This window comes from Acipenser ruthenus, chromosome 20 (assembly GCF_902713425.1).
Source record: "Acipenser ruthenus chromosome 20, fAciRut3.2 maternal haplotype, whole genome shotgun sequence".
In the NCBI taxonomy this organism is placed as follows: domain Eukaryota; kingdom Metazoa; phylum Chordata; class Actinopteri; order Acipenseriformes; family Acipenseridae; genus Acipenser; species Acipenser ruthenus.
Window position 1 is genome coordinate 25,694,980 of NC_081208.1, and position 19,368 is coordinate 25,714,347.

Sequence of the window (19,368 nt, forward strand, 5' to 3'; positions counted from 1 at the left end):
CCCAGAGTATAGGTTGCTGTTCATAGAAAACCAAGAGAATGTATTGTATTGTTCATAAGTACCACTTGTTTTATTTTTTTGTTTGTTTTTTTCAGTGCTCTGACCTTAACATTTTGTAAGTAGTAACTACTGGCAACAGCAAATAATCAGTGCTATCTGGGAAACAATTGAATTTGGATAGTCTTATTTTAAATACAAACTATTTAGACAACAAACAGCAAATGCGTTGAGTGAGAATCTTGTCAAAAATAATTGACTGAACAACCCTTTTTTTTTAATAACCTCTTTCCTAGGGCACAGCAGCACCTGTACGGTTATCCTGGACATAGTGGATGTGAATGACAGGCCTCCTGTGTTTTCACAAAGAAAGGTAATATCTTCTTATTTAATATGTTTTATTTAATATGGTACTTTCGCAAAATTGAAGCCATCAAGCTGTGATTTTGGTGACTGACCACCAATTAGTTGTATTGAGTCTTTCAGTAACGCTTAAAAAAAAATTGTCATGTGTTTGTTAGTATGTGCAAAACACATTTCTAGTTCTCCTGAACAGCTTTTTTTCTCTTGTAAATGTATTTTTGTTAGGGTTATTAAAGTGTGTATCTGATGCTATGGCTAGTAATGGATCCAGAGCTTAACCAGAACCGTGAATTAGGAAGGAGGCTATGAAAGAGTTTTAAAGGGATTAATGTGATAACATTTTTCTTGTTTATCAGAAACAGGGGCTTTGGGGAGTGTATGTGTATTTTGGGGATTAAATTTCAATTTCAAGAAAGTTTGAATGTCTCTGTTAAAGGTACTTCACAAGTTCAACTGATCAGAAGTTTTCAACACTTCAGAAACCTCTTGTACCAGTGAGATTTAGAGCACATTTAATGACTGCAATTAAAGTATATTGAAATTGTGACAAATCACTGCAAAGATAATTAAGAGCACTGTAAGAGTAGATGATAGGCATAGCCCTGTATTTACAAAATGTACAGACATCTTTATTCTGTCTCACAGACAGTAGTTTCTTGGGCATCCAGGACTCAGTGAATGTATCAGGTAACATTTCTAACACGTTGTGTTTTTCGCTGCAGTATGGACCATTTAAGGTGCCTGAAGACACAGAGACGGGTTTTCTGGTAACAAAGATCACAGCTTCAGATGAAGATAAGCCTGGAACAGACAGCTGGCTTGTAGAGTTCAAGATTGAGTCAGGAAACGAGGGAGAAATCTTTGAATTGCAGGCAGACAGAGAGAATAATGCAGCCAGCGTAATCCTCAAGAAGGTACAGTATGGGAGGGGGGACTTATCAACAATATTCCAGACAAAACAGCTGCATGGTTAAAGTGAAGCTGACCTGATGTTGCTGTGCGCTGTAACATTGCAATATAATTTTTACTGAGTCAACATATCATCTTTAATAACAATTTAAACTTTAGACTTTAGTGCCATAATGCAGTAACTATCCATGGTGACCCTTTTTCGAGTCCTTGTTCAAAAAGTGTGGCGATTGTCCGTCTGTCCGTCCGTCCATCCACCCGTCACACTCTAAGGTAAACACGATAACTGCCTTTGCACCAATTTTTACCAAACCTTACCTAGCCTCCTATAGATGATTAAAAGCCTTAAATAATATATAGTATTACATTTGCAAGACATTATTTCAATGCAAATTTGAAAAGGTTCTTGTGAATAAATAAATACCAAATGAAGAAAGTGGATCTAATAGAATCCCTGCCCGCACGAGGCTTTTCCAGCTGCTGATCTTCACAGTGCTGCTGCTGGCAGTTGCTATACTTGGACTAATTACTTGGCTGCACTTCACATGAATTAACATGTCCTCCCCTGTGGAAAGTGAATGAGCACGGTGGACAATGATGAATGACAACAGCTTTTTTTTTCTTGTCAAGATTTTTCTTCAAAGAAACTATTTGTCCAGGATAGCCCTGCGTGAAATACCACGCTAAATTTAGCGTGTGTGGGTGTGGGTGTGTGTGGGGGGGTTGGCTGCATAGGAGTTACCTATGAGCATGGAACAAGGAGGGAACGTTTTTAGCTAAATCTGCATCGTGGTACATTCAGGAGTTGCTTTTGAGTTGCCTGTCATAGATTCATGTACTTAGTAGGTCAGCCTTTACAGAATCTAGGGATCTGACACTTTGTATACATTTTCCTTTTGTTTTACTGGCAGCCCTTATTAAAGTTTACTTCAGTAATTGTGCAGTTTTTGCATGCTTTTTAATGGTTATACTATGTACTACGGTAAACTTTTATAACAGAATACACAGCAGTGCTCTCCATGGAGCTATCGATCGCCTAAAAATATGACACTTCAGCTTATCTAGCCTACGTCACAGATATCTGCAGCAAGCAATTAGAACTTCTGAACTCATAGTCAAAGCAAGGAACAGAATAATAATATGAACAATAATGCTCAATCTTTGAGAGTGAAATAAAAAAGATTTAAATAAAAACAGAACAGGAGCATCAAAAGGGAACTCGGGGTCAAAGCAACAAAATTGCTCCCAGTAACATTCTGGTAATATAGTGCACGCAGTTCACCTCTCTGCGCTGAGTTCACCCACCAGTCTGGCTGTCTGTAGTAGAGATGCAGACTGATGCTCACTCCCTGATGTAAGGATGTCACCAGCAGTGTGCAGTCGCATGTTGAGATGCCTCATTGTCCTGTCTGGAGTGGGGCTCTGTATTCAGGTAGGGAAGCATGCTTGTGACATGTGGTTTGAAAGCTAAGGGGGGAGTTAAAAGCTACTCTGGAGACGTTTTCACTGAGGTGACAGGCAGGGTGAGTCATCTGCAAGCCTTGGCCACAGAATCCTGATGAGGGGTTCAGCTGGAGAAGGATTCATCTTCCTAGCTTTTGTATTTCAGCTATTTTATGAATCAATAAATAAAAACTACATACACATGCAATACAAAATAATATTTATTTCTCCTTTCAAGGAACTAGGTAAAAGTAACATTTCGACTAGTGCCTTCAGCGTACAGTACAGTTTGTCTACTTGACTTTTTTTGACTTGAAGTGTTTCTTTGGAATTTTAATTGAGTGTTTGAGTCTATGGATGAACGGATATTTCTGCATATGATTTGTTAAAGTATTTAGCCTTTTAATATAACATTCCCAGCATCAAGGAAGCAAATTCTACATTGGTCTGGAATGGAGCACATTATGTATCACATAACCAGAGGGCATTTGTATAATGTTTTTTATTATTATTATTATTATTATATATATATATATATATCTTTTAATAAAACCAAGTGAACAGGCCGCCAATATGAAATGCTCCAAATTAATAAAAAGTTATTAATTGGCCTGTGATCCTTAAGCCAGGGCCCCCATCAGCCAATTATATTAGGAGGGGGCTTTGATTCAAAATTGTATTGGTAAATCTGCTAAAGCACATGCTGAACTAATGAATCTGCCTTTTGTCAAGCAACTAATTGAACTTCCCTTAACAACAGACATAAGATACAGACAAGGGACAGCACCTGAACAGACCCTTGTAATGCTGCTTTACAACGCATAGCACTGACACCTTGACATGCATAACACAGATGAAGGTATTGGTCAAAACAGCTGTCTTGACTTGACTTTCTTCTCCATACCTCTCAATTTATGATGAGTCAGATCAACAATACAGTGGACTTTATTATTTTACACCTGTCCCCTGTGTGGCTCTTTAGAATAGGATCCGGTCTGATTGCAGCTACAGTTATGGCCAAAAGTTTTGCATCCCTCTATAGAATTAACACATTTTGCTTCATAAAGTCCAATGAAACCTGCTGAAATGTTACGTTAACAAGTTGAATTACATACCGCTTTGTAGTTTTCCATATACTTACTTAAAAAGTGATAATTGAAAAATGTGACATTTTGAAATCTAACATGAAATACTGTACTACTATTATGGCTTCCATGTAGACTTTTGCAATGTAATTTTGCAGTTTCTTTGATTACATGATGTTAAATAAAAAATCAAATTGTGTTATATAGTATATAGTATAATATAGTTTTTTCAATTTTCTCAATCCTAAAATTCTAGGCGATGCAAAACTTTTGTCCATAGCTGTAGACCATTAAAGTGGGTTTGAACTACAACAGGTGAAGTAATTAGGTTCCAAAATGAGTATTGCTAATGGTAGGCAGACGATGTGGTGTTTGTGCAGAAAACCTTTCATCTTTTAATACATGAACTATCCTTGGCGAGCTCTTTTCTGAAAAGCTGGGTTTGCAGCAGCAGACAGCAAGTGTGCTAAAATAATTCCATTTCACTGGGGTGGGAGGAAGGATTACACAATGGGATTTTGATAATGCTTTTATCTGATTGTCTCAAATAGTACCGGAGACAGGACATTCTGTACTGGTAATTTTTCTGGAAGCCTTATCGTCAGGGACGGAAAGAAAAAGCAGGGACTGCCTGCTAACAATCAGATGTAACAGACGTGGAGATTGATACCCTGAGACTGATAAACAGGGCATACCAGGACCATTGGTAATTGAGGCTCAATGCTGATTTGTTCCATGCAGAGTGGAAGGGTTGGTTTAGAACCAAGCAACAAATAATGTGTAAGCTTCCAGTATCTACTGCACAATTCTGTTCAGAAATAAAGAGCATGGCATGAGTAGGACATAATGCAGTTAACTAATGTGTTATTATTCTTGTTATATGCACATAATTTTCTGTTTCAAAAACATCCTGGTGACTCATATGCACCACTGTGCCTGTGCAACAGTCTTCTCAGAGCTTCTTGAATCCTTTGAGTCTTTGTTGTTGCTGCTGCAGGCTACGTCATTAACAGTCACCTAGTGGATTGCATTGTATTTGACTGGGAGGACTTTGGGGTGTTTATTTTAAAAGGCTAAAAACACTTGTTTGTTTTACAAAACTAGAATCAAATGGCAGCATCCTACAATTCTAGTCCCTTTTAAAGTTGTTTGTCATTTTTCAGTATTTTACTTGGGATTTTCATTTGAAAGGTGGCAAAGGAGGAACTCTTGTCATGTGTCTTCAATAGCTTGGTGCAGGTAAAGTGGTCACAGTTGCTAAAGTGAACACTAATGAGTCAGAATACGCTTTTAAACAATTCACTTGTGAAATTCCTTTCAATTTCCCATGTGGGCTCTGGCACTGGGGATTAAAAATCTCTGGCAACTAAAGGGTTAAGGAGTTGTTTGGTGCCACAGAGGATTTCAGAAACCTAGGCCTGCTGTTAAATCCTCAGTCTGTCTCTCCAAATGGGTCTAGGTCTGACGAGGACACAAGGGATAAAATCAGCTGTCATGTTTGGTTATTTGATCTACCCTGATCCACTGGTGACCTGACTCTCTTATCCCAGCTTATACTGTATTGCAGTATTAATGTAATGGACTGAAACAAAAGCATAACACTGACTGGCAGTAAACAATCAATCGCGCAAAAATACAATCTGCTGTTTTTTAAATTTCGCATACAGCACTATTACTACTGATAGAGAACATCACATTTACCTAGCAGCCAGTTTTGACTGACCCGGTATATGTATTTCCAGTCCGACCAGTACGCTCCAGAAATCATTCTTTTAATGGTCTTTAAAAAAACACATTCATTTGTATAGCAGCTGGTGTGGAAGGTAGATGCAGGAGACTTTCCAGATGATGGTTCTGTACATGATTGGTTCTTGATCTCTGAACCCTATTTCATATTCATCATTACCAAGACCCTCTTGTAAAATGATGACCTGTGTGTGTGTGTGTTGCACTGTGTTTTTGTCAGGAGCTGGACTTCGAGAGTGTGCAGGAGTATTCTCTGGTGCTCAGTGCTCGGAACGTGGGGGCGCTGGTTGCCGGTGGTTACGGCTCGGACTCCACGGCTACCGTCTTGGTTCAGGTGGTGAATGTGAACGAGGCGCCGGTGTTGTCCCAGGAAGTCTATGTGGAGAGTGTGGAGGAGGGGGTGCCAGCGGGGACGGTGGTGCTCACCGTGCAGGGCTCGGACCCCGACACCCCTCTCGGAATTGCCCTCAGGTATTCTCTTCTGTCAGGCTGCTCATTTTGTTTAGCTTCTTTCTCGTTTTTTGTTATTATTATTTTCAGGGAACCGATTCAAATGATTTAAGCAAGTACTACAAGCCAGTGTTTATTGACTTCCTAATGTACTGAAGGAAGGAACTGGCAAATTGACCCATCTTTCTGCACTTTTCTCTACCACCTCAGTGTACAGAGAACCTTGCCTCTTTCTCTATACCCTCCCCTTCAGCCACTTAGAAATCTGTTTATGCACAGTGTCGTGCTTCCTATGTGTCTAACTCCACATCTGCACTTGTCCTTTGCCTATCAGAGTCACAGGAGTCCCATGCACTGCTGTAATAAAATGAAAATGATGTCTCTAAACAGGACAGCTGAGACTGCCTCTACTCCCATGTCTCATTTAACATAATTTATGACACCGGAATAGGAACTATATACTACCTTCATTAGTAGTGAGCCGTGTTTAACTGTGCAGTGGAGCCGTTTTATCTCATTTTCTATGTCTACTAACTCTACTAACTCAAGCAGAGGGACCTATGTTGTCATATTCATTACCCACAGCTGTACATATTGACGATGTTGTGAATGAGTGGGTCTTGTGTTGTAGAAAATGTCACTGGAGCCCAATTCATCTGCAAGGGAGCAAGGTTAGAGACAACTATTCATAATGGAATTGAAAAGAACTCCAGAGACGGTATTTATCTACCACCTTACCAGACACACATTTTATTACTTTCATTTTATGGTAACTACAAAGAAAGTGTCCCACCAATATAAAGTGCATGTTTTTTTTTTTATCTCCTTAAAATAGCATTGAATTAGCTGGCGTATAATGTTACCTAGTAATAAAAATAATAGCCTACATTACGTACAGTTACAAAATGACTTCCACGCTGTTGCTCTGTGATATAAGCATGAACCCTCAAGGATTAACAGGGCGCTGCATTAGTCTGATTAGTAACACGCTTGCTTAATCACAACACGGTCATCTGCTCACATCTGAATGATAAGCTTTGAAAGGTGCATGCCACAACCAATAGCACAGCTATTATAAAGTCTGCTCAGATGGTTAGATGAGAAACACTTGTGCCAAATGCAATGAGGCATTGTTAGCCCCCTGAGGGGCTGGGACTGAATACCCCAGTCTATTGTAAGCTGCAATGCTATGTTACCTGGTCCCTGGGGACTGCACTATGCTGCTTGAGCACCGCCATAATTCACTGAGATGAATGCGATTGCCTTCGGTGTATTCCATTAAAGGAGTAGGTGGCAAAGATACTACAAGTGCATTGCCAAAACTCCTGCCTTGTGTTTTATAGATATTCTCTGAAAGGAGACACCAATGAATGGTTCATCATTAATGAATACACTGGGGAGATCAAAACTGCCCGAGTTTTGGACAGAGAAGTGATGGAGGGTACCTACACTATGGTGGTGGTGGCAGAGGAGAGAGGTAAGGCTTCTATTACCATGACGGGCTAGGAAGCAATTTTCTCCACCGGGTCAAAACAAAATGAATCCACGGTTTTAGTTTTAGGTAAAGAGGGAGGGGGGTGAAGGTGGACACTACACATATGATAATTCCCATCCAAGTACTGACTAGGCCTAACCTTGCTAAGGCTCTGAGAACTGACAGTGTCATAATTCAACATTACTGCAGGCCATACTTCAAGATTCCTGATAACAAATGCAAGGCAGGATCTGCAGCACTTCAAGCTAACAGGCTTTAAGGCATCATCCCAAGCATTGGAACAAGCAGTGACTTAGTGTGGTATTGGCCACAATAGTCCTGCCACCCCTGCATCCGTCAACATTGACGAAAGAGGAGTGCTGCTGAACATAATCACTGCATAACTAAGACGCTCTGCTCTTTCAGAGGGCTGATTATCATTGGAGTTCACCTCCAGTGGGAAATCAATGGCTATCTCACACCAGCAGTCTATTACACCAGCATGAGGTCACAGACTTATGACTCACACGCATAAAAAAACAACACCCAATGAAGTTTCAAAGTTGAAATGACCACCTGACTATGATATAAATATATTCTTCTTTTTTTCTAGTTTTGTAACATTAACATAGTGCAGAGTACACTTTGGAGGAAATGGCTTTGTGAACAACTTTTTTAATTTTTAAAGGTGGGGAAATAAAACACGCACTGTTGCAGATTGTTACAATGTTACAATGCCTTCCCCCCCCAACACACTGAAAACATCAAATGACTATTGATCCATCTCTTTGCGTATAATCATTTGGCTTATGCCCTGCCTTGAACATTCACTTTTGAGGTGTATTCAGGTCACACTCACAAGCCTTTTCAGGATGGTCAAGCAGTTGATACTAAAACCATTCTGGACCATCTGGAATTGGAGTTGATGCTGTTTATTATATTAACTGTAGTATAAAAACACTAGCTTTCAAATCCTAAATAGTCTGTTATTCAGGTGCAGGTGGAAATTTAAAGAAACAGGTGTTTCTTTAATCAAATAAATAGTATCCACTGTCTAAAATCACAAATACCTTGAGGAATCGGACATGAAAGTGCAACTCTGAGAATAGCAGAAAGAGGATGGAGCCCAAAAATGATATGCTTTCTAACAGTGTCCTCAGTGACGTTTCTAACTATTCTGTGTGCTTTTTGCCCTTATTTGAAGTCTATTATCACTCTTTGTTTTCCTAGCAGTAAGCCCTAACAGCACCCCTATGTCAGTGACAGCAGCTGTGACGATAAATATCAAGGACGTGAATGACAACTACCCTCACCTGGTAGGGGATTACTCCCAGAAGTACATGTGCTCACTGCAACGTGAGAACCAGTCCATTATCATCGGAGCAACGGACAGGGATGTGCAGGAGCAGAGTGGGGCTCTGCAATTTTCATTCAACAACGATCCCACTGTGCGCCGCAACTGGAGGCTCAGACCCATCAACGGTACGAGAGGGAACAATACCACTTACCTGTCTCTGTTACTAGAGTTATCTCATCGTCTAACCCCATCCAGTGATACAGGCAGCGCAAAGTCAAACACGTCCAGATAGCTTCCATTGGTATCAGTGTCACGTATTTACACAGTCAAAAACACATAGCAGAGTTGAGCCACTTTTAAATGACATGTATCTATTGTGCCACGATGTTTGAAGTTGTACCGGTACTTTAATTTCATTTAAAATAGGCCATCTGTAGATCTTAATTCATAGCTATATGGTTTCTAGTAGTGACCGTGAAATCAGTCAGGCAGATTTTCCTGAAGTGCATTTAAAGACCATTGACTTTTATGTCAGTGACAGCCATTTAACTTTCTGATACAAAAGAATCAGCTAAAGAAATGGAAATAACAGTAGCCCTTTCCTGCCACTGTAATTATACTAAATGTGTCGAGCGGATGGCATCAAACATGCTGGCATCAGATTGAATTCCCTTGAGGCTTTCTTTTCGTTCGTGATCTTTCCACCAAATTTGGAATGAACGGGAAGCAGCCTTCAGAAGCTGAGTGTAATTACTTTTTTTTTTTTTATTCGAATGACATCACCCAGGGTCCTTACACTGTGCTGTGACTGTAAATGAGATTGGCGGTCGGGCTCCTCACCGGTGTGACTTGACTTTAATTGCTCCTCTGAAAGACCTCTCACAGCTTGTTTCACAGCTGCAGTCACAAGATCACAAGATGAACAAAGCCCTTCATGAAGCTGACACAATCTCTGATGTCAGTTCATTCTTCTGCAATAGCAGACCTGCACCGAATCAGGGTCCATGTGTGCGCAAGCCTGTTTAAACAGCTTTTAATTCCTAATTTGATGTGGGTAGAAAATAACCCTGATTAGTCCTATCCAGCCCTTACAATGCCTAGAACCCTCATCCAGTCACAAGGAAGTGAGGACACTTTATTTGGAAAAGCCCACACCCTCAGTTTTCCAAATGCGTTAAATGTTTGGGTTTTGATTGATGCCTTTTTAGAAACCTTCCAAGCCTGCAGTCATCATCTTCCCACATCAATCATCCGTAGCTTTTAATGTCAGACAGCAACATTCTCGACTGCAGTTACAGTCTGTGATACACTACACTATGAAACCTACTTTCAAAATAAATAGTATAAGTATAACATGGGCTTGTTCATGCAGAACTGTTACCCTTCCAACCCCCACCCAAGTAAAATGGTCCCTGAAGGAGAGCTGTGTCTGAGGTGGCAGGCAGGGACATGATAAGGGTGGACCAGGTCAGAAAACTAGTCCAGTGACAGACAATGCTTGCTCTTGTAAGGGAAGAAAAGATTTTATAAACATTTCTCTGAAGAATGGGAACCCAAATACAGATTACATAAATTCACTGCTGATGTATATTGTCGCATGTATGTTCCTCTGTACACATCCTTGTATTCCATATCCCTTTCCTATTGTTTTGCATCATATTAGATACACAACATGACCTTCAACGCATTAGATATTAAAATGTTTTATTCATGAATAAAATACAGCCTGATATTCATTAAACTGTTGTTGGCTTAATTAAACTGTTGTTGGCTTAATTAACAACAGCACAGAACAGTGTCATGATTATCAAACTGCATTTATGTCATATAACTTTAAATAATTTAAAGCTTTGTGAATATGGCCAAAGCACAGAGTTAAATAATCTGAGATATATGCAATTGTAACTGGGTTTGACGGAACAACAGACTTAAGTGGGTGCATTAATTAAAGCAATAAATGAAAAGAAATCATGCACAACCAAAATCCATGTCCCAGTTAAAAAATATATCTTGCAATTAAAGGTAAAGTGATTTTAGCCACATTATTCAGATTCTCTCTGGTATATTTTTTCTACATGGTCATATATTTGTTAATAAGGTTTCTGTTGTGAATGCATATGTATTTGAATTGGACAGCTTCATTTTGAACTGAGGATCTCCTTCTTGTTTTGACAGGTACACATGCTTATCTTTCCATGGGACTCAGTTACTTGGTGCCTCAAGTCTATATGGTGCCTATCATCATCACAGACAGTGGGACTCCCAGACTGGAAAAACAATTTAACCTGCCAGGTAAATGCTAGAGCTTTAGCGTGGTGTATATTGGTAAGGCTGCAATGTTTGATTCGTAATTGATATCCCTGCCTTTTATCACAATCTTTGTTATTTGGTGCGACTTTAAAGTCACTATAATAATAACTGCACCATAAATTAGAATTCAAAATCTGATCTCAGCCAGTGACTCAGAATCTCAGCTAATATGCTGATTTTATACATGCATGAAGCCAATTCAGTACATTTGTTTTACTAGTTCTGTGCTACTAGAAAATTAAAAGTACTTCTGACACGGTGTGTTGCATTTAGTTCTATTTTTTAATCTCTGTTTGAGCTCATTTTTTGATAGGCCACTTCCATGAGTAAAAAAAAAACAAAAAAAGTTGAGTTAAACAGCAGTGAAATAAAATGAAGTATTTTCCTACAATTGGCTGGGTTTGACTCGTTGAACTACAGTACATGATGTGTAGTATAGCTGCTCTGTATATCTTGGAGTTGTGTTTTATATTGTCATCATACTCAAAATCCCAGTATCCTGTCATAAGCAGGTCACAATAATGTGTGTGTTTGCTGTGTAGATCAACCAGGTTTTGAACAGGCTTCTGTATATAGAACCTCACTGTCCTATGCAATAAACTACTACCAAAACTCAAACCTTACCCTGTAGACATCTCTAAAACAGCACCAGAACTGCAGAGAGCAAACCTATGCAGTTCATTTGAAATCTGTGTAACTCCACTATTTCAAACCCTCCTGTCGCAGTTGGCCTGTATCTGCTTTGTGCATACAGGATTTGCATGCACTGGTAATTTCAAAGAGTTGGTATTTGCATACTGTAAGGTCGCCTGGCACTTCAGGTCCACTGGAGTGTTTTTCTGTGCGGGTATGCTTCAGGTCCTTTTCATTTGTCTTGTTTTGAAGTTTGTTTCGACAAACCCTACTTGAAATGCTCTCCAGGGTGTTTTTCTTTTCAGTCGGTTCTCTTCAAGTGCCACATCATAAAAGCAAATGTTTCAGAGATAAGTGGAAGAAAACAAAATGATGTAATTTGAAACCCCTGAGGTCTGTAATTGTCCTTTCTCGGGCGTCTTCAATGAGGACAGATGAAACCATTACAGTCGCTCAATAAACGTGTGTTTGCAAACAAGATAGTCAGCTGATACTGGTGCAACAGCAACAAAAAAAAAAATCAATTGACTTGTCTGGTAGCTCACTTGGTAATGACAACAACTGGCTTTTAATTGACAAAACAAAAAGCTATTTCTTATAGATCAGGCTTCCTTCAACAACATTTCAGACTTTTGAAATTTAAGACCATTTTTGATGGAAATCTGAATACTTATGTTCGGTGCTTCATCAGCATTCACAGAATTTTACACCCTGAGGCATAGTTCACAGAGTGTTAAGAAACATTCTGGAACAGCAGTTGTTGCAATGGAAAAGCCTATTTTGGATCCATACACCACTCCTCTACAAACTATTTTATTGTGAATATAAACATTCCACACAGGGGAATCTTTTATGTATCAGAAAATAGTTACTGAAAATGCATTATAATATGGGTACAGTTATCCTTACAGCTGCTTTAATGACGTACAGTACCACATAACAAAACAAACATAACCTAGATTTATGTTTAACCCATTTTAGCATTATAATATAACTGAGTTATCTTTATCACACTGTTTGTTTTTGGTACTTTTTTTGGTACTCTGAAACCACTGTAAGAGGCTATAATTTAAATTTAAAAACAGCCTGTGCACCTGGTGGATATATTGAGGAGGAAAGTAGTAAGAAGGGGGTGAACAAGTAGAGAATGCAGGGTTTGTCTGTTTTGCAGAGAACTTCAGAAGTGAAGGATGGCATTTACTGCACTTTACTGTAATAGTTATTGGCATTTTGCTTTGCCTTGTGTTGCATAGTTCTTTTTTAGGTGCAGGAGAGTAAATGCATGCTTTCCCTGACGTAATACAGCACAATGAGGTCTGTTCTACAGGGTTCATGGATTAGGCTTTCTTCCATGTGTGCCTCCAAGGACATCTCAAAATATTTTGTAATGCATTTAACTAGAATTAATTTAAAATGCATTTCATGTATGTATTTTTTTGTCTTTAACCGGATTACAGTGACCGTGTGCCAGTGCTCTGAACGCGGGAACTGCAGGACTCAAGTCTTGGAAATGATGGGAAAGCCAACTCCTCTGTCTGCTTTGGGCCTTTTATTTGGAACCCTAGGAATGTTAGGTATGCATTGTGTCAGGTTGTTTACATAGTATATCCATGTTATTGTTCATTAATAATGTGCATTAAACATTTGTTTTTTGTTTTGTTTTATGAGCAGAACATTGAGAATTTAAAATATGTTCCACAATTATAATACTATGGGGAAAATTCACAAAGCTATTTACAGTACTCCGAGGTGTCCTTATCACCATATTTATTACACTTTTGAAATAAACAGGAATCCAAATAAATTAGGAATGATTTGTTTTTAGTTTTCTAACTTCAATGGGTCCACTTTCCTTTGTGAATTTCCAAATTTGAAAACCCCTTGTAGGTTTTCATCTACTGTAAGTATCCAAATTCCACCCTAAAGTGTCACCTGACCAAATTAAGATTTGTGTCACATATGCTAAGAAAAAATACTTTACCTGACACAGAAAGCTTGGCTTACGATTTAGATTTTTTTTTAATTGATTTTCTTTAAAATACTACAGAATGTGCTGCATTTGTGTTCAATGTCGTCCCACAGTAGTTTGCATCATTAATACGTAAATGCCCACCATCCGTGTGTTTTCAGTTCATTCCTCAGTTATCCAAGCAATTTTTTTATTTATGTTAATTTTATAAAAATGAGAAAAAAGTTCAACTTGGCTTTCTCGATCTAATTAAATACGGTATTTTTACTTGGAGTAGATATATATATATATCATTTTTTTTTAAAGTGAATTCTTGTTGTTTCTTACAGGCCTTGTTGTGATGATAGGCTTGGCGAAATTGAAAGCTAAAAGCACAGACAACCCAGAGAAAATCCCTTTGAACAATTCTGCATAGCGCCCAGCAAAGAAGAGGATTCACCCACATTTTACAGCCTGCCATTAAACCTACAGTACTCACCTATAGCACCTGAGGAGCCCTGTGGCAAACACAGCGCTAACTAAAGAAAACACAATAAAGATGAAAGGCAAGACACTGCTAGATGAATGGTCAGGGTGTCCTCCGTGTCAATACTTTAATTGCTAAACGATAAATCCACAAAGATATATAACTAATGAGTGCCTTTAGCCACAGTTAAAATAACCAGCACATCAAGCTGAAGAACATCATGCCTCCTATCTATACAACAGGTCGCTGTTCATTGATTTTATGAGTGTGCTATTAAACTGATGACCATCAAATATTTCAGTTATACAACAGGGCACTGTTAAACAATTAAAAGTAAGGTGGTCTTCCGTTTGATATTACACTGTAAAATAATGTAACTGTGCCATATCAAACTGAAGACCACGATTCATTTTATTTATACAACAGGTCACCGTTATATTATTTAACAGTGTGATATCAAACTGAATATACTATATATATATATATATATATATATATATATATATATATATATATATATATATATATACATACACACTATTTAAACAAAAGATCTGTGTTAAAAACAGTGGTTGAAGTATGGCTTATCTGCTAACGATGCCATACTGTCTCACAAACCATCAGTTAATGTAGTGGTATTTAAAACCAATATGAAATCCCAGTTATATATCAGTAGATATATAAAAAGAGCAAAGCCAGCACATGTTGTGTGTAAGATATTAATTGGTGTCCTCTTCAGCTTTTTAAGGGGATAGGGGGTGGTCCAATCAAATGTTAATGTATTTAATACAGTATTTTCTTACATCTGATTTTAAAATTCAACTGCCTTAAAACAAAAGTGTGATTATTATTATTATTATTATTAATAGAGAGCTCTTGACAGTCTGTGACAGCTCCCAATAGATTAATAGCTTAGTGACAAATGAATGATTTCTGATGGCTAACACACTGCTAAAAAGAGATGTATGCCGTCAGGTGTAAATTAAATAAAGCCAGTTTTACTGTCCCCATTTCACAGTTTTTTGTTTAATTGTTTGAGTTTTGTTTGTGCTCGTTATTTCACCCAGTGGTTTCTAGCATTTTGTAATCCTTGGTCGGCTAATTATTCAATGTTATCTTGCCATTTAGACAGAAGCCTGAAAAGCCCTTGTGTGTGCTTCTGAGCGGAGGTTAGCAGATGGGCTGATTCGGTAATTAGAGTATGAAGTACCAAGGCAGAACCAGTTTCACTCAGGTATTGTTTTATTGCCAGAACACACCAGAGGGGGACTGTGGAGGCCAGCTTATCAACAGGGAGGGATAACGGACTCCAAGAGCAGTTTCAGCCATGCCAGATTTTACTATGAACTTAATTGTGGATGTACTGCACCTGAGCCTGGTTTGTGTGAAGCTCAGGCGTCCCGACTTAGACTTATTCTTACTTAGGCTTGTAAAACCTGGAATGGTTTAAAAAGCTACAATATCCAATGGGAGTCTTATCTGCACCCCCGAACAACATCTATCTATCTATATGTTTTTTAAACATCTTTTGTATTTTTATCCACTGCCATTAGGATATCCACGACTTCACAATCTGTAACACCATATATAATAAAAGTGTGTCTGACACTGAGGATCTCCTCAGTTCTCCTCAGTTCCTTCAAGATTACCAGGTTCCCTGTGGCTCACCTAGGAAAAGCACCACTGCATTGTCCATCTCATTGTTCCCCTCATCACTCTTTACTGACCCCTACTGGTCAGATGCCCAACTAGCCCAGGTGCTGACTCCCAGGGTTCAGTAGCTTGGTAACATCCATTGCTTGGGTTTGGCGGGTGAAAAAAAGGCAATTTGCTTTGCTGATGGAAACATTGATCCTCAGTCTTCAGGATCAGAAAGTAGGATTGTGAGAAAGCATTAAAAATGAAGATGTTTCACAATGCAGTGGAGTCACACAGCCATGTGTACCGTTCAGAGCCAAGGGACTGCAGACAAACAGTCTGAATGTCTATATTGAGCCTCTATTGTCTTAATTTGACTCCTTAGGTTAAGTAGGTCAGCTAGCTGAAATGAGCCAGACCTGGCTTTAGGAACTTTGTTTCAATTCTCACTCCTCGTCAAAGAATAAAAAGGATCATTGATGCCACCTTTTTTATTTTTAGCATATATTAAATAATTGTAGAGTAGAACACCTTATTTGGTCAGTAAACACTTGATAATAGCATGTGCCTCATTTATTTACACATCAAATTGTCAGAGAATTATCTAGGATGTTCAATTCAACTTTGTTAGATATAATTTTGCTGGATAATTAAACACTTTGAATAAGGAGTTACATTTATAACCTCATCCTGCATTGGGGTAGAAGCCTATTTAGCCTAAATAATTATCTTGTGACAGGCAGCTTTCACGGGAAAGGATGTCCCGGCAACAAAATGTACAGAAACTGGGACCTCAACACAGACCTGCAGCTGGAGAGCCAGATAACTGAATGGAATCTGTCAGTCCATAGGCTTGCATTACAATTTGCCTGTGAGATAAAAATCCCTGTTGATGTTATAGAAGCAGTTGACCTTAAATAACACCCTAGGGACAATGCTGCAGGAGCTTTGCTCTTCACCACTTTGTTCTCATAAATCTATTGCACACTTGAACGGAATTCACAACCGTCTATTTATAAATGTGTTTAATCTTTGAAAACATGGCCAAGCATCTTGCAGCCTTCATTATGGGAAATTGAACACGATTTAGCCAGCTTAAATTATTCCAACCATTAATATAATGGATTTCTGCGGTACAGAGCTGGCATTACAATTTTAAACAGTTACTGTCTTCATCAGATGACCTTGCCATGTGGGGATTTATAGCAGCATATCACAGTTCATAAAATACCTTCTTTTTCTCAGTAGAACCATCTGTGATTGAGCCAGCTCAGCTGGTGTATGTCACAGTTTTATAGTGAAATTACATGCATTTTTAATGTCATGGAATGTACTATCAGAGCATTTAATTTATTTGATATATATATATATATATATATATATATATATATATATATATATATATATATATATATATATATATATATATATATATATTTATATATATATATATATATATATATATAACATCGTTATAGGGTGCTATTCAATATAAGTTGATACAACTATGATTAAATACATATTATAAACAATATAGACTTTGCTGTAATATAGACTTTGGGTAACTTTGCTCTGACCTCTTGTGGGTTGAAAAACAACTCTATATTTTTTATACAATATAGAGTAATTAAGAATAATTAAATAGCTTCCATGTGATACAAACTATCTGATAAAAGCCACCTGATGCAAACTATGTACACAGCATATCTCAACAGGTGCTGCCCTATACAAGCTGGTTTGTACACCATGAGAGGTTGGAGTGCCTGCCCACTGGTGAACTACGACCATGAGTGGGGCGAAAATCACCTCGTATCTTACACAGCAACCTATACTGGTGCAAAGCAAATTCAGATGGCTGTATCACATCAAAACGTTACAAAACTACTGAAGACCAACAAACAAACAGATGCCACCTCTCTGAGCAAACAACTACCCACACAAAACAGTTTCTGTGGTAACTGCAAGTTCTTTCGCAGATACAATTTCATTAACATGTTCTGTAAATGTTCAGTCCCCATTTCCTTTATTACTGTACGTTGTTTTCGGGCCACGTTACCCTCAGGATGCTCAGTCATTCTCAGTCGGTCGACCATGAGTGATGTCAGCAGGGATGGATCCCAGGTCAACAAGCAATGCTTAATAAAGACAAGTGAATTCCATGCCTGGGTCTAAAGTCTGCTTGCACAGTACCAGTGATCGTTCATTGAGGATCTAGCTTCAATAAATCTTAGCCCTAAGGCAATAGCTTTTTTTTTTTTAACCCACCGAAGATGAAGAAAACAGCTTAACCAATAACTTGCAAATGAATGCAAATGAATACAAGTAAATCATAATCACTTTGAACACAAAATTATTACCTCAACACCACATGTTTAGTTTAGGGTTTAAAATATTGTTCTCTCTTGTGCACGTCTACTTTCATTCCCAGGAAGTGCAAGACTACCTGAAAGTAAGGAACACAAACCTAATTTGGTACCAGATATAATTTTTGACATCATGTTTGCTAAAAAAAAAAACTACACATGCAAATGGAATCTGTCATTGCAAGGCATATAAGATTTATGGACCGATTTCATTTGCATTCACCCCTTTACAACAGAAACAATATGACCCTTAAAGATTATTTGTGAGTGTTATGCTTGTTCTTTGCTTCATTTTCAAATAAATCGATAACTTTTATTCATCAATGGTAAAAAAAATAATAATAATTGAAAATTAAAATAAAATAAAACAATGCTCTTTGGGACTGCGTACCTGAAAGTGAGTGACTGTTCTGAACAGAGCACACGACAACACTTTGTTCTGAATAACACTTTGTTGTGAAGGGCACTTGAAATATTACTATTCCTGCACGGTAACAAAATACCAATTTGCTTTTGTTACTAATATTCAAACTTTGATGGAACATGTACAAGGGATCAGTTGGTATCCTCACTGATCAACTGTTACTGCTCCGAGAGTAAAAAAAGATTGATGCACAGAAGCTGTAAAGCTTATACTGGGTTGTGGGTGACAGTAAATTCAAGGGCTTCTCTGTCTTGTTTGTGTGTGTGTTCCAGCAGAAATGCTATAAATGTACTGATGGTAGAGGAGACACCTGCCCTCTTCCTGTAAAAACTACTGGCTGGTGACCAGCACACTTCTAATTTGAGCACATCGTCTTGTTATAATGCCACCTGATCTTAGGGGAACTCGTTAATGTCTATGCAGCACAATGTGGGTAAGTGATTGCAACAGTATGTATATATTCCAATTTTACATTTGTCTTGGTGGTCCCCTTACATCATTCTTGCCATTTTCTGGCAACATAATTTGCATGCTGAACGTGCTCTGTTATAAAATTGTATAAACAGCAGCCTTTTCAGTAGCAGCTCCTTTGGTTGTTAAAATATTTTACATAGAGGTATATTCAACTAATCCAAATAGTGGTTGTTTTTAACAAAAATAAGTTGTTAAAAAATAAAAGAAGGGGGCTTTGACAAAGCCAACAGTGTGAGTGAGTCGCTACAGTATAACTTTGTTATTAACATAATGTAAAATGACAGGTGTGGTCCTAGTTTTTAATATTTATATGGTGGCAGTACGTAT

General features: G+C 38.2%; 1 protein-coding gene across 3 annotated transcripts in view; it reads left to right on the forward strand.

The window, feature by feature from the left end:
- Positions 1-15,148, forward strand: part of LOC117425151 (cadherin-16) — a 41,948-nt gene extending 26,800 nt beyond the window's left edge. For 2 of the 3 annotated variants that reach the window (XM_058993749.1, XM_058993750.1), the window contains exons 12-19: positions 294-370; positions 1,083-1,274; positions 5,764-6,014; positions 7,337-7,470; positions 8,698-8,949; positions 10,940-11,056; positions 13,165-13,281; positions 14,006-15,148. In XM_058993749.1, the coding sequence (XP_058849732.1) occupies positions 294-370; positions 1,083-1,274; positions 5,764-6,014; positions 7,337-7,470; positions 8,698-8,949; positions 10,940-11,056; positions 13,165-13,281; positions 14,006-14,091 (1,226 nt within the window). In that variant the 3' untranslated portion in view covers positions 14,092-15,148. The remainder of the gene's footprint in view (positions 1-293; positions 371-1,082; positions 1,275-5,763; positions 6,015-7,336; positions 7,471-8,697; positions 8,950-10,939; positions 11,057-13,164; positions 13,282-14,005) is intronic. The other variant, XM_058993751.1, reaches the window with a different exon arrangement.
- The last annotated feature ends 4,220 nt before the right edge of the window (positions 15,149-19,368 follow it).